The 14796-nt window shown below is 23.4% G+C and overlaps 1 protein-coding gene across 1 annotated transcript; it reads left to right on the top strand.

The window, feature by feature from the left end:
• The first annotated feature begins 2467 nt into the window (after positions 1 to 2467).
• Positions 2468 to 6562, top strand: LOC127286379 (class E basic helix-loop-helix protein 23). Its single transcript, XM_051312778.1, has 5 exons — positions 2468 to 2810; positions 3622 to 3792; positions 4161 to 4399; positions 4863 to 5086; positions 6064 to 6562. Exons 2-5 carry the CDS (start codon positions 3661 to 3663, stop codon positions 6291 to 6293), a joined length of 825 nt encoding a protein of 274 aa, XP_051168735.1. The 5' UTR covers positions 2468 to 2810; positions 3622 to 3660; the 3' UTR covers positions 6294 to 6562.
• The last annotated feature ends 8234 nt before the right edge of the window (positions 6563 to 14796 follow it).

Here is a 14796-nt window from a genome sequence, read left to right as displayed (position 1 = left end):
TAGTTGAGCTTTTTTAGTTGGCGTTACTAAAATATGGTTGTCACAACAGAATAGAAAGTGGCAATAAATCGGGAAGTTTAGTTGGCTCTACCAAAAAATATATTTGAAGCTTTCATGTTTACGAACTAAATAGTTTGGTTCCCAGTACTAAATAGCTGACATGCTGTATTGCGCACGCGCTCTTCTCGTAAATATGGCGTCGCTTCCCATTCACGGGATGTCAACATTAACCATATGTCGTTCGCGTCGTGAAGTTTCAGTGTTGAAGTTTTTATGTTTTTCAGACATTTTTTTAAAAAAAAAGTTTGTGTAGTGAAAATAAATAAATAAAACTTGTTACAAGAACGAAAGTTTTTTTCCAGCTTTTATACATTGTGAAAATGATTTAATCTCAAATTGTTAGTAGGATTCGTAGAGTAGTGGTCAGCGTTCTCGACTAGCGTTGCGTAGTCTGAGGGTTCGAGCTCCAGCAGTGTTAGGTTTTTTCCGCGATAGAAATTAATTTAAGTAGGCATAGGTAGGTTATATAAAGAGAAAAGCTCGGAGAAAAGGGTGAAACAAAAAAATAAGTTAGTTGAGAAAACAAAAAAAAAAATTTCATTTAACTAAATTTTTTGTTTGCTTAAAAACAATAAGTTAGTTGTGCAAAACAAAAAATTTGGTAGACCGAACAAAATGATTCAACGAAAAAATTTAGTAGCCCGAACCAAACGGATTAGTTGCACATATATCAAATAAAAAATTTGGTAGAGAGAACCAAACTTTGGTAGATGATACTAAACATTTTTCTCAGTGTACGATGATTACGGTTGAATAGGTTAAAAGTGAGGGACAACTTTTAAAAGCTTAAAAATTTTTTCACAATTAATAAAATATTAATTTCCCTGCGAAAATATGTTCACCGATTAATTAACATTGAAAAAACATATTTCAGAATTAGTAATTTTTATTAAATCTAAAACTATATCGTTTAAAGCATCAGAAAGTATATGGTTAAGGACAAGTAGACATTGTTAAAAATCGCGTATTAAAATTGAAATAATTATTTATGTATTTAATAAATTAAAGTGGAATCTTTTGGAAATGATTGATTGTATCAAGCATTAATATTTCCAACAAAAACCAACGAAAAATTTATTAAAATTACCAAAATATATGTCTTGTTGAAAGTCTATATTAGAAAATGGTAAATTGAATCGAAGCCAAAATTGATGTTGGACCTGCTTGTTCGGATATTATCCCTTATTTCTGATTTGTACGATTATGCACGACATATGGGCCAAAGCCAAACAATGAGAAATCGGGGACTGGTTTTGCTTTTGACGTTATTATGCTGGTGGTCAGATTTACTATTGACTGGAATGTGTCAGCTGTCAACTTGCGACATCTAAAAATCTGTTATATATATATATATATATATATATATATATATATGCATTTAGTGCAAATTATCAGTTAAAAGCTCTAATTATATATTTTTTCGAATTAAATTTTTTGCCACATATTATAAAAAAAGAGATTTTATTTCATTGTCAAATAATGTGGAAAATTTTTTTCTTGAGATGAAATTATTTTCAATGAAATTTAATTATTCTTATTTTAAAAAAAAAACTGCAATTTATTTAATTATAGAATCAAAAGATTAAATAAACAAAGTAAAAATTAAGTAAATAAAATATTTATGCGACGATAAAGAAAATTGTTATTAATTATTATTTTTAGTGGTAATTATTAGTAATAATTACGAATAAAATTTTTAATAATAATTATAATAAAATAATAATTTTTTTATTTATTAATACTTATATAATTATTAATAAATTAATAAAATTATTTTATTTATATCTAATTTATAAATCAATTTAAAAATCATTTCTAAATATTTCCCATAAATTTATATTTTTTACTTTCAATTTCGATTTATATAAATTCAAAATTGTTATAAATAGAATAAAAAATGTATAATAGTAAGTTATTCACACTAAAAATGAGATATTATTTCAAAGATATATGAGAAATAAATTTAAAAATAAAATCAAATACGAATTCCCCTATTTTAAACTTGAATCACCTTACGCCAGAGTCCGCCAGTCGATGGTCCAGCGCAGCATCCCCCTTTAATAACAGCGCGACCTTCTGGTAAAACGCGACACTAAAATGAGGGTTGTATTTGAGACTCGAAAAGCGCAGGACACGACCGCAAACAATACCCATGCGTGTGCGCGTTCTTTCATTCTCATATTATTTTAACCGATAAAATAACAATTTCTCCAATAATTAATTATTATTGTTTCTATTATTATTTTCTATTGTTATTTGTTAAATAAAATCAAGTTTCACATTAAAGAAGAATGAAAAAATTTAAATTTAAATTTAAATTAATAATTTAAAAAGAAAAAGTGAGGCTAATTTTTTTTTTTGAAAAAAAGGAGATATGTTATATATATATATATATATATATATATATAATATATATATTGCCAAAAGGTATTATATGGGGGGGTGTAAATAAAATGGCCGTGATTCGTTGACCGAGCTTTATCAATTATTCGTGAGTGTGTGCGCATGTAAGTACACGTGCTTGGCTGAGTGTGGTGTATATGAGGGGGGTTTTGAGAACAATTGAAGAGGTGCACACAGGCTTTCCAATTAGTGTCTAATCGGTTTAAAGCAAGTGTGGCATCTAAGTATAGCAAGACATGATATTGTCTTACGTTACACTCGTGCGTAAAAAGTTTTGCTGATATTTAAACGCCAAGAGGTTGAATTATATTGTCTCTCTGGTGCGTGAAAATTTCTTGATTAAATTGGTAAGTGATATTCTGGTTATCGATCTTTCTTCGCTTTGATATAGAATGAAGAGCTTTTGTCCTTGAAATGGCAGATTCAATCGCGTCAACTCTCTCGGTGTATATTTTAATAAATAGTTGTTTTTTGCATATTTTTTTTTTTTTTTTTTTTTTTTTTTTTTGAAATGAAAAATAAAAGATTTTTAAATTATATTTTTAAAGAAAAAAAGAAATATGTAATACTTTTAATAAATATTTTATTTTTATTTTTCTTTTAAAGCATAAATATTTATTATTTAATATTTTTTAATTTTTAATTATTAGAATGAAAAAATAAACTTCTTAATTAAGTGAAAAAAATTTATGTATTTTAAATAAAATGTTCGGTTGAAAATAAATTTTTCTTGATGCAAAGAAAAGGGTTTTTTTTTAAATATATCTTTAAATCAAAGAAAGCTTCTTTTAAAAAAATAAATATCTTTGAAATATTATGTGTATTGATACTAAAATTTATTTCATTTCAGAAAATATTAATTCATTCAAAAGAAGTGTTTTAAATTTTAATTTTTTATAAGAAAATTCATTAAAATTTTTACATTAAATTTAATAGAACTTTTTAATTTTAATAACGTATTTTTTTTTCAATCAAATTTCTATTCTTTTATTTTTCAAAAAAATATGTAGAATTTAAAAAAATTATAAATACTTAATATATTAAAATAGAATAATAGAAAAATAAACAAAAATATTAATAATATTTTAATTTTTTATTCTCGAAATTGAAAATTGAATGAATAATTATTTAAAGAATAACTGATATTATTTGTTTCAGACATCTAAATTGGCGCAAAAAATTTGGAAAATTTGGAAAATGAGATCGTATGACGGTGAAAGTAGTTCTGGGGAAGAAGATGACAAACGAGAGGTTTTACCGGAAGTACATTTACAACCTTGGCAACGATCAGCTTCTCATCCTACTTGGGCTTGGGAACATCGCAATGAAGTAAGAGACTTATTTACTTCCAAAAATTAAAAAAATATTTCAAATATTACCGGAGAATTAAATACAAAAAAAAAAGAAATTCAAAAATGTAAGAAATTATTGGTGAAATTAATTATTATTATTGTTATATTATATAATAATATAATAATTATAAAAATAATAGTAATAATGATTTTATTTATTTCTATCACTTTTCTTCTCTTAAATTTTAAGAGATGTATTTAATTAAAAATTATATATGTAAATATATAGAAGTAAAATCATTATCATATGGATAATAACAGTCAATAAATAAGTAAAAAAAAAAGTATAAAATTTGAAAAATAATAAGTATTAAAATAAATATTTACTCACATTATCTGCATCAGTTGCCAGCTCATTCGGGAGAATCGATGGGTTCAATGAATTTTAATCCAGTGGGAATTCCTCATCCAAGTGTATCTGGACCTCCAGTTGGTTATTCGTCTTCGGAACATTCTCAAAGTGCACCAGGAAGAAGAACTCCTTTAGGAGCGGTAGGACTCGGTGGTTTCTATTTTCAGCAACAACCACAACCGCAAACTTCATCTAATTCATTGTCCGATGAAAATAAGCCAGACCAAGAAAGGTGATTCTGCAATAAATTACAATAATCTTATAAATAATATAATTATAATAATATAATGTTGGAAAAAGTTCTATTCCTTCGTTTAGTAAAATATCAAACTTATTGATATCCTTACTCTCTAAATCTAAATTAGTAAAAATGTTTACTAATTTGAATTAGTGACTCACTTTTTGCTTTTGAATTAGTAAAATTTTACTAATTATTAGTAACTTTTACTAATTAATTTAATACTATTTTACTAATTATTAATAATTTTTACTAATAATTAGTCAAATTTAACTAATTCAGAAGCAAAAAGTGAGTCAATTCAAATTAGTAAACATTTTTACTAATTTAGATTTATAGAGAGTATTTTGTTTAATTACAACTTTAAAATATTTTTCTAAAAAACAAAAGAATATGGGATATAGTGGTATAAAAGAAAAAAAAAAGGAATAATATATATTTTGCCTCTTTGTTTTAGACCTGAAACTTCAAGACTGAATTGCCCTTCAAAATCAAAAACAACTCGTCAGGGAAAAAGTGTGAGATTGAATATAAATGCCAGAGAACGTAGAAGAATGCATGATTTAAATGATGCACTGGATGAATTACGATCTGTTATTCCCTATGCTCACAGTCCGTCCGTTAGAAAACTTTCGAAAATAGCAACACTTTTATTGGCAAAAAATTATATTCTCATGCAAGGTAATATAAATAATAATTAAAGAAAATTTTATTTCAAGAAACATTTGAAATTCAATTAAATTAGCATTGATAAGACTAAGTTCAAAATTGAAACTTGCATAAAATAAGATTTTGTTATAAACCTGATTTTACATTTAAATATAAAGTACTTTAAATTCACACTTTTAAGCCTAAAAAAAATATAAATAATACTCCTTCTCTCTTTTAAAATAGAATTTTCTCTTTTCCAATAAACTATTTTTTTAAACTAAATATTCTACATTCATCGAGAATATTTTACTTGTAAAACTATTGAAAATCTAAATATTAAATCTAAACTAAAATTTCAATGAAGAAAGTTTAAAATCGATTTTTTCAAAATTTTTGAATTTCTCGTATGTAAAATTTTAACATTCCGACACAATGAAATTTACGTTGTGAAAAAGTGATAATTATTTTTGTGTCATTATTTAGACTATAAAAAAATAGTTATTGAAAAATAATAAAAGTTAGAAAAAAAATTTAAATTTAAGAGAATCAACAGTGTAATTTCGATTTAGTTAAATTAAAATTTATTATATATAGGGATACTAATTTTTTGTCTGTTACTCTTTAAAATCAAAAATTATAAAATATTATTAAAATTGAAAACGGTCAATTATTTTCTAAGTTTTCATAAAGTTTGATAATTTTAGATCCTCAAATAATGTACAGAAAATAAATGTGTAATCTCTTTGTCAACATCAACAAAAACAGAAAGAAATCCTCCATAAAAAAAAGTTACGTAAATAAAATGTAACTGAAATAAGAAAAAGTGACAGAAATGAGAATTTTCTCATTTAACAACAAAAGAAAACAAATCAGATTCATTTCAAGATGATTTTTGTGTCTTAAAAATAAATATAAAAGCTTTTTGTATAAGCGCGGGTGGAAAGTAATTTAAACTAATGGATGTGTCGTCTTAATTCGATTTTATAACCTTTTTTCTCTCTCTCTAGGAAATGCCCTAGATGAACTTAGAAGAGTAATAGCAGTGCTTCAATCACCTCATGCACACACCACTGCATTGCCATCTACCCCTGTATCATATGATCTACTTCATGGATTTCCAGGAAAACTTTTTCAAGGTGTTTCCGAGATGCAAGGACTTGTCTCAGGAAGCCAACAAGCACCCACACCAATTGGTCTTCCTATTGATGATTCAATTAAAAATACTGAAGCATCATAAGAAACTATTTTTTTTTCGATTCGTATATTATAAGTATATATATATAATATATCAAAAAATTCGCAGAGTTCTCCTTATTCTGCGACGAGTGAAAATTCTAGTCATATAGCTGATAAGAAATATGCAGCAGTTTCTGTAATGCTTTCGCGTTCAGTCTGCGCAAAAAAAAAAAATGAATCAAACTTTTGAAAGTATTCTCTCTAAATCTGAATCAATCAAAATTCACGAATAAGATAATTAATTGAAAATTTCTTTTAATTAAATTCTAATTATTGTAGAAAATTTTTTACAGAAATTTTATTTTATTTTTTTTTTATTATAATTACTAAAAAAAAATCTTATCGAAGTAGATTAATAAAAATGTAATTAATTATTAATATTATTTGATTTTTGTTATTATATTATATTTATTGTATATTTTATATTTTTATATTTATTTTTTATTTCATTTATTTATTTTATATTATATATTATTTAATTTATATATTATTCATTATGTGATAATTAATTATATAATTATTAATTAAAGTAGAAAATTAAAATTATTTAAGAATTATATCTTTTTTTTTGTTAAAATTTCACTAAATTAAATGATAAACGATAATTATTTTTTATTTTATATTGAAAAATTTCGAGTAATTCAGATTAAGAGATTTATCAATTAAGAAGATATTTAACACAGTTTCTCAATTCACATGTTAAAAAAATTTGTTTAATTTAAAATGAAAAGTGAACACGATAAAAATTTTATTCACAACAATAAAATCTTAAAAATGAAATTCATTTGTTGAAAAATTAAACAACAATTTTTAACATGAATTGAAAAATTCCAAAGAAGACTATATATATATATAATATATACATAAAAATATGCTTTGAATATTTCATTGAGTCAATATATATATAGAGCTTAATAATTTATTTTCAAAATAACCTGATAATATTGAAATGGTTCGATTTTAAGCAGGGATTGATTATTATTGTTTAAAGAAAAATTTATTTATTAAATGATATTTGTCAATGTCATGAAATATTTGAATAATTTCTTCGAATGCGCAGTAGAAAAAAAAATGTTGAGTTCCTAATTTTGCAGATCTAGACATAGTAAATAATAATAATACTAATAATAATAATAATGATCTATACACGAAAAAAAATTTATCAAATTTTTAATATTGAAAAGAACACTGAATTAAATTATTCGATTAATTTTTTAATTATTAAAGAATCTAAATATTTAATTTGTAAAAACGGAGTTAATTTGTCTTTTAAATTGAGTAAAAAAGAATTTGTAAATTTAGAAATTTTATAAATTCTAAAAAAAAAAATTACAAAATTTTAGTAAATTGAACATTTTTAGTAATAGCTGAGAAAACTTTATTAAATACAATTTATATAATTTAATAATTCACTGATAATTTTTTTTCGTGTATATTTATGAAAAAAATGAACAATTTTAATAAAACTTAAAAATCAATTAGAGAATTGGGACTCTACGCACATTCGGAAAATATCAATGTTCCGCCCGTAACACGATAGTCAATATAGAATGTGATAAATTTTTAAATATGCTAGTCATACGCAGATAACAAATATGAATTTATATACATATATATTTACTGAATCAAGTCTTCGATTTTTAATAATTTATTCATAATATATGTATACACACATAGAAAACTAGAATATTAAACGTTTAATCCCAGAAAACAAATAAAAAAAAACAAAAAAAAAAAAAAAAGATAACTGCACAAAATTAAAAAAACTTAGACATGCTTGTAGAGAAAGTATTTAAATTGCATTTAGATATATTAAATGCTTTAAAGATTTTTACGCTAGAAAAATGTCTTCAATTTATTTTTAAATATATATAACTTTCCAGAGTGCAAAATGTTATCTGGGATATGTCCATCGAAAATTTACTATATATCAAGTGCCAAGATGTTTTCAAGTATAGAAAAAAAACAACACAAAAAATTGCGTGAAAAAAATCATGTTGGATTTCGAAATATTATATATAGACTCGATTTCAGACAATCCAACTGACAAAGTATTTTTTTTTTTTTTAATTTATTAAAAGGGCGAAATTTGTTTTAACATTGCTGCTTTCTTATTAAAGCAAATATTTTTTTAGTATTTTTTATTATATTCCTAAAATTATAATGACAATTTTATAATCTTTTTAAAGTTAGAAAAAAAGAATTTACTTTTTTCCCATCTTTTATGAGAAATTTCTTTGATTTTAGGAAATTATTCTTAATTCAAAAATCTTTAAATCAAAGACATTGCTTTTTTTGGGGTTTGTGATACAATATTATTCTTTTTTTTTTCAACGCATCGAAACGAAAAATGTAACGAGAAATTTATTGTTGCTTCAATTTAAAAGTCAAGTGAAAGTAGTGATATGTGGAAAGTAAAAAAAATGAAAGTAATCTAGTAGATAAACATAATAATTATAATGACTCACAAATTAAAAACAAAAAATTTACAAATTAAAAACAAATATATTATTAAGTAGTTGCGAGAAACAAAAAAAAAAAAAAGGGATGTTGTGCCAAATATATATATTATCGGATTTTAAAAATCGCATAAAAAATTGGTAACATTTATAATAATGAAAATAATTATTTTTCATTGTTAAATGTTACTTATTTTTAAATGTATCGAATACTATAGAAAGTAGAAATAATCCTTTAATAATATTCTATAATATATACAAAATGTATATTTAAATGTCGAATATATCGACGTAGAATGCAATTATTCCGTCTACAATGTTAAAAAATATAATTAACGACTTTCAATACGAGTATTTATAACCGAATTATAGTGGTTTATAATTAAGTGAACAATTCGCCATATATAATAATTTAAGATTAATTCATCCGTCTTAAAAATATTCTATAGAAAAAAAAAAATGTACGCTATATAAAACGACATATTCGTTCAAAAATGATTTGGCTTAAATTGTTGAAAAAAAACTGTTTCATTTTAAATTTCGACTTTTATATTAAAAATGTTTAAAATTTATTTGAAAAAATATATAGCTTCACTTTTCCAAAAATTACATATTACAAATTTGTCGAAAAAAAAATTTTTGTATCGTGCATAATTTTTGTAACTGATGAAATTTGTTTTTCTGTCACCTTTTGAAAATGAATAAAAGATGCAAAAAAACTAATAAAAAAAATAGAAAATTCGACGAAGCTGAAGTACGCAACGTTTATGATAAACGATTTTTAAAGAAATAATTTTTTAAAATGAAAAATTCTATAATTTTTTGTCTAAAAAATAGATTTTTTTTTGTAATTTGTTGATTAATGTAAACTATAAGAAATATTTTTTTAGGCAAAAAATTATAGAATTTTTCATTTTTGAAAATTATTTCTTTAAAAATCGTTTATCATAAACGTTGCGTACTTCAGCTTCGTGAAAATTCGTTAATTGGAAAATTATCTTCCATTCTCTATAATGAGAACAAATTTTAATATAAAAGTAATTAAATATTTTGTAGATAAATTGTTTTCCATAAATTTATTTAATTTATTAATACGAAATTAAATGTATATTGTTAATAATTATTGATAATATAATATTAACAGTATATTTTTCATTTAATTATTTTTGTATGTTCAAAATTGCAACAAAATCAATAAGTGCGACATCGGACATAATTTATTGCTAATTTATATAGGTAACGTACGAAATAACTTTTAAATAAAAAAAAAAAAAAGAAAAAACTGTAATTAAAGTAAGGTTTTCGATAATATTGAAATTTTAATTAATAATATTTGTTATTATTAATGAAGTAAACAATTTTTTTCTCATTAGCAGTAAAATATTCCTCCGTAGAAACAATGGAATATTTTCAAAAACTTATAACCTTAAAATGTTGCTTCTTTTTAATATTTGCGTCAACTTATCATTTTTATCGAAAAATATCAGAATGTATATATATATATATATATATATATAATACATTATAAAAAGTGCATTATAATTAATAATATTTTATAAATTTTCCTTATTTTTGACTATGTAGTTATAATAGAATCTCTACCGATAAATACTATAAAGTAGAAACAACTAATTTTACCATATTTCTTGTCTCCTCTTTTTAATCGAAATTCTAATTATGTGAAACTATCTTTAAAAAATCATATTTTTATTTTCCATTGTGAATTAAAAAGAAAACAAAAATAAAACTTGCAACAATATTGATGCAGAAATGATAATTTACCTTCATTGTTAAGAGTGTCTGATAGGTAGCGCCGCCTGTGACAATGTTTGCAACTACTTGAACAATTTTCTATCTCTCTCTTCCGTTGCCTCTCTCACTCACTCTGCCTTGCGTCACTTGCAAAGCGTTTTGCGTTCATATAGTATTGTATGTTTGAGGTGGTTTGAGGCTCAAGATGTCTTATGTTCAACACGATATGCTGTGAATACAAAGAATACTGTGAGTTTTAAGTGTGAAATATATAATTTATTTTTCGTTGAAGAAAAATCATTTTAATATCATCTAAATTATCGATATATACAATGAAAAAAAAGTGACGATTGAACATTCAAAAAAAAAAAAAAATTGTGACCAATTGTTCAAAAAACGATTTTCACCTGTAAGGTTTTCACTTCTCAGTGGCGTAGCCGGAGAGAATGTGTCAGATGACAAGGTAAGAAGTTTCTATATTAATAAATTTTTAATAATTTGCCAAAAAAAATTTCTCTTAAATTCGATGTATTCTTTCTTTGTTATACTGATCGAAAAAAAACTCGTTTTCTGATCATGGGGAAACGGCGGGTGGAATGAAAGTTAACCTTACTTTGTTAGCGGTGCCTTTCGAGGGAGAGAGAGAGAGAGAAAAAAAAAACGCTATATAACGATTCAGTTTTCTCAAGATGCTTTTGTGGCTCATGGCTTGCTCAAGGTCGTGATATTTTTTTTTCTTTTTTTTTTTTTTTAATTTTGTTTCTTACTCAAGGTCTTGTAAGAATTTAACACTTTGTTTTTTTGGCAAACAGATGAGCGTCGTGAATTTTTCAATTTGCTAAAAATGCTTTGTTGTTTTGTCTCACTTAGACGTATTGTAGAGCGCTGCTCCTTTGATTGATGAACTCATTTATTCAATTGTAAGATCACCGTCTCGAATACTTGCGAAATAATGAGCTCTGACAGATTACACATAGCAGATGCAGAAGATCAAGTTTCCTATGTGTGCATAAATTTTAAAACAAAAAAATAAAAACGTTATAGTGATATTCTATTGTTTTTGAATTAGTAAAAAAAAAAAACATTTGCTTTCATATGGTTAAATGGTCTTTTTCTATCATTTATTAATTTTGCAAAATTTTTCAATAGTTTTCGTGAAAAATATATTTTTTTTTTTCTTAAGATTTGTGTTATTTCTATTGTTGTTGATATTATAATTGATGAGAGGGAATTTAAATTCGTATTTGAATTGTCAGTAAATTTTCCTTGAAAAACGCATGGAATTGTTATTATTTAGTTTGTAATATCGGTATTTTACTTCAAGTTAGATCTCAAACATAAAATTACGTCGAGCACTTAAATAGGGGAAGGGGAGATCAAAACGTTTGAAAAATGCATGACGTCATGTGAGACAAGGTCTCAAAGGAAAGAGAAATGAAGTAAGAATTAAACAAATAACATATGTGGATAAATATTTTTTTTTTGTTTTTTTTTTTTTGTAAAATGGAATTTAATGTTTTTTTATATTTTTATATTTTAAGAATTTTTATTTATTTTCTTTAATATCTATTTTACTAATTTAGAAATTATTTAATTGTGCGTATAGATTTAGTTTGCCTTTTTTTCCCTCACAAAACTATTAATACAATTTGTTGGTTAATTAAAATTTTTTTGATTTTAAATTATCGCAAATATCACTAAAAATGAAATATTAAAAATTTTATTAAATTAATTAAAATCGCTGATATTTAATGTTTATATATTTATATTAGTTTTATTTTTGCAGTTTATGTTGAATTTTCGTAGTTTGATTTTTCACCCTTTCTGAATCATCAGATATATAAGCTTTGCAGAATAGGCGACCTATTTTTAAAGTTTGCTTGGTCGTTGATGATAACCAATGAAACGGGTTCTCCGTTTCTCTCTAAAAATTAGCGTTGCAAAAAAATTCATTCTTGAAAATTTTAATTTAGTAATTTTCAATTAAAATTTATAATTAACTTATTAGTTTTGTAATAAGTATGGATAAATTAAATGTGTAAATTAATGGACTTTTAATTAATTTTAATTTAATTGATTGAAATAAATTTAATAAATTAAATAACAAATTTAATTAAATTAATGAATACCCGTGAACGATGTACTTATTGACCATGAGTATTTTTATTAATTTATAAATATTTTCATCTATAATTTTATTGTTTAATTTAAAAATTTTTTATTTTTCAATTTTTTCAATTTTGTTTAACAAATAATTAATAATTACTAATTATTTAAAGAAAAGAGATGAAAATATCAATTAATAAGCTATTGGTGAAATTAAATTAAAAGAATTATCCGATATGCGTAAAGAATTGCCTATACTTTATTGCATTACACACTTGACAGGCTGTAAAACTTGATTGCGGATAACTTTACATAATTGAAAGTGGATCTTTGATTATATATTTTTCCGTCAAATGTATTTCTATAAATCTTATATTATAAATATAAAAAATCACTGATTTTATCGTTACAAATTGGAAATTTCAATTTACATTTTGAAAACTGAAAATAATATGTATATATTAAAGTACATTGCATTTTGGTGATTTTGATAATTTTAATCCAATCGAGTATTATACAAAGATTGTCAACCAGATAAGCTTGTTGAAAATACACGTCAGAAATTATTTGTCCGATTTTATAAAAGGAAAACCTGCATTTTATAAATATATATATATATATTTAAAAATATAAAACCCGTTGCTAATTGAAAACAATATTGATTTCATCTTCAGTTTTTTTTTTATAAATATATAAATATAAAATAATAAACATTTAGAAAAAAAAATTCTCAATAATATTTAAAGAAAGTAACAACTATACATTATTTTAAGAAATTTATTTTAATGATATTTTGAAAAATATCTTGAGGAACTTTAAAAATAACAAGAAAATATTATTAACAAATTTATCATCATTACTTTTAAGAACTTTAGTCTTTTTTCGGTTTATCTTCCATAGACTTGATTAAGTCTATAAATAAAACGGGCAAGCGAAAACGCTGCAAATAAGTAGTGATAAAGTCAGTATCTGCAGCACCACTGGAAGCTTAATAATTGCGTTTAATTCAAGCTCAAAAGTTGCGTTTTATAAATTAATGAAAAAAGTTTTGTTTCTCTTTTTTTTCTCATGTTGATTAACGTATGTAAATTGAAAAAAAAAATTCTCATTATCTAAACAACCATATAATCTGGTTGCTTTTAAAATCTCCTTATATTTTTAGATGACCCAGATAACTTGAAAATTCTTCTTTACATGTTCAATATGGCCTTTTGCAAGTATGCGTGAATATATGTATATGAAGGATACTATTTTTGATTATATATATATATAAATATGAAGCTTAAGGAATCATGTTAAATTTCTTTTTTGTCTATCTCTATTTTCAAATAGCCGTTAATGAAAAATCAGTAAAAAGAGCATATTACAGTTTCGTAAATGACTATAGAATTCATTATTTTATTCTTTTTACCCAACTTTTTATTTACGAGAATTCTAATTTAACATAATTCTCATTCAACAGAATTTTAAGTGATACGAATTTTTAAATGTTAAAATTTCTAATTCACTGAATCTTAATTTGTCCGAAATTGCAATTGACCGAATATTTAAAATCAACAGAAAGATTTTGGCACAATTTTTAAAAATGATTAATCAGAAATCATCAAGAAAATCGTGATTAGTAAGTTTTAAAAATAGCACCGAAATTTTTCTGTCCATTATTTGTTTGGCCATTTGCAATTTTGAGTAATTAAAAATTCGGCGTTTTAAAAATTCAATCAAATATCAATATACCATATAAATTAAGATTCGATGAATTGGAAATTCTAGCACTTAAAATTCTATTAAATAAAAATTCTGCTAAATTCGGTTAATTTAGAATTCTTTTACAAATGTCAATGTAAAATAGAAGAGTAAATTAAACTAATATTAAATTAATAACTTCTTTTTAGATATTTAAAACAATATTTTGTAATAAAATTCGGATTTAAAGAAGTTACAAAAAAAATGTTGTTCATTTGAACGTTTAAAACTTTTGGCTCATGTTGTGTAAAGAGAAATTTTGTAAAATAAAAATTCTATTAAATAAAATTTTTTTTTAAAAATAAATTCTGTTATAAAGGCTAATTTGAAAAATGAAAATTCGTCAAAAAAATAATTATATATAATAGAATGGGGTGCATGATTATCCCATAAAAATAATTAATTTAAATTTTCAAATATCTTTTTAAAAAAATTTTTACTTTA

This window comes from Leptopilina boulardi, unplaced genomic scaffold (genome assembly GCF_019393585.1).
Source record: "Leptopilina boulardi isolate dan_hultmark-lab unplaced genomic scaffold, ZJU_Lbou_2.1 LbouV2_354, whole genome shotgun sequence".
Lineage (NCBI taxonomy): Eukaryota > Metazoa > Arthropoda > Insecta > Hymenoptera > Figitidae > Leptopilina > Leptopilina boulardi.
This window is presented reverse-complemented; position numbering and strand designations above follow the sequence as displayed.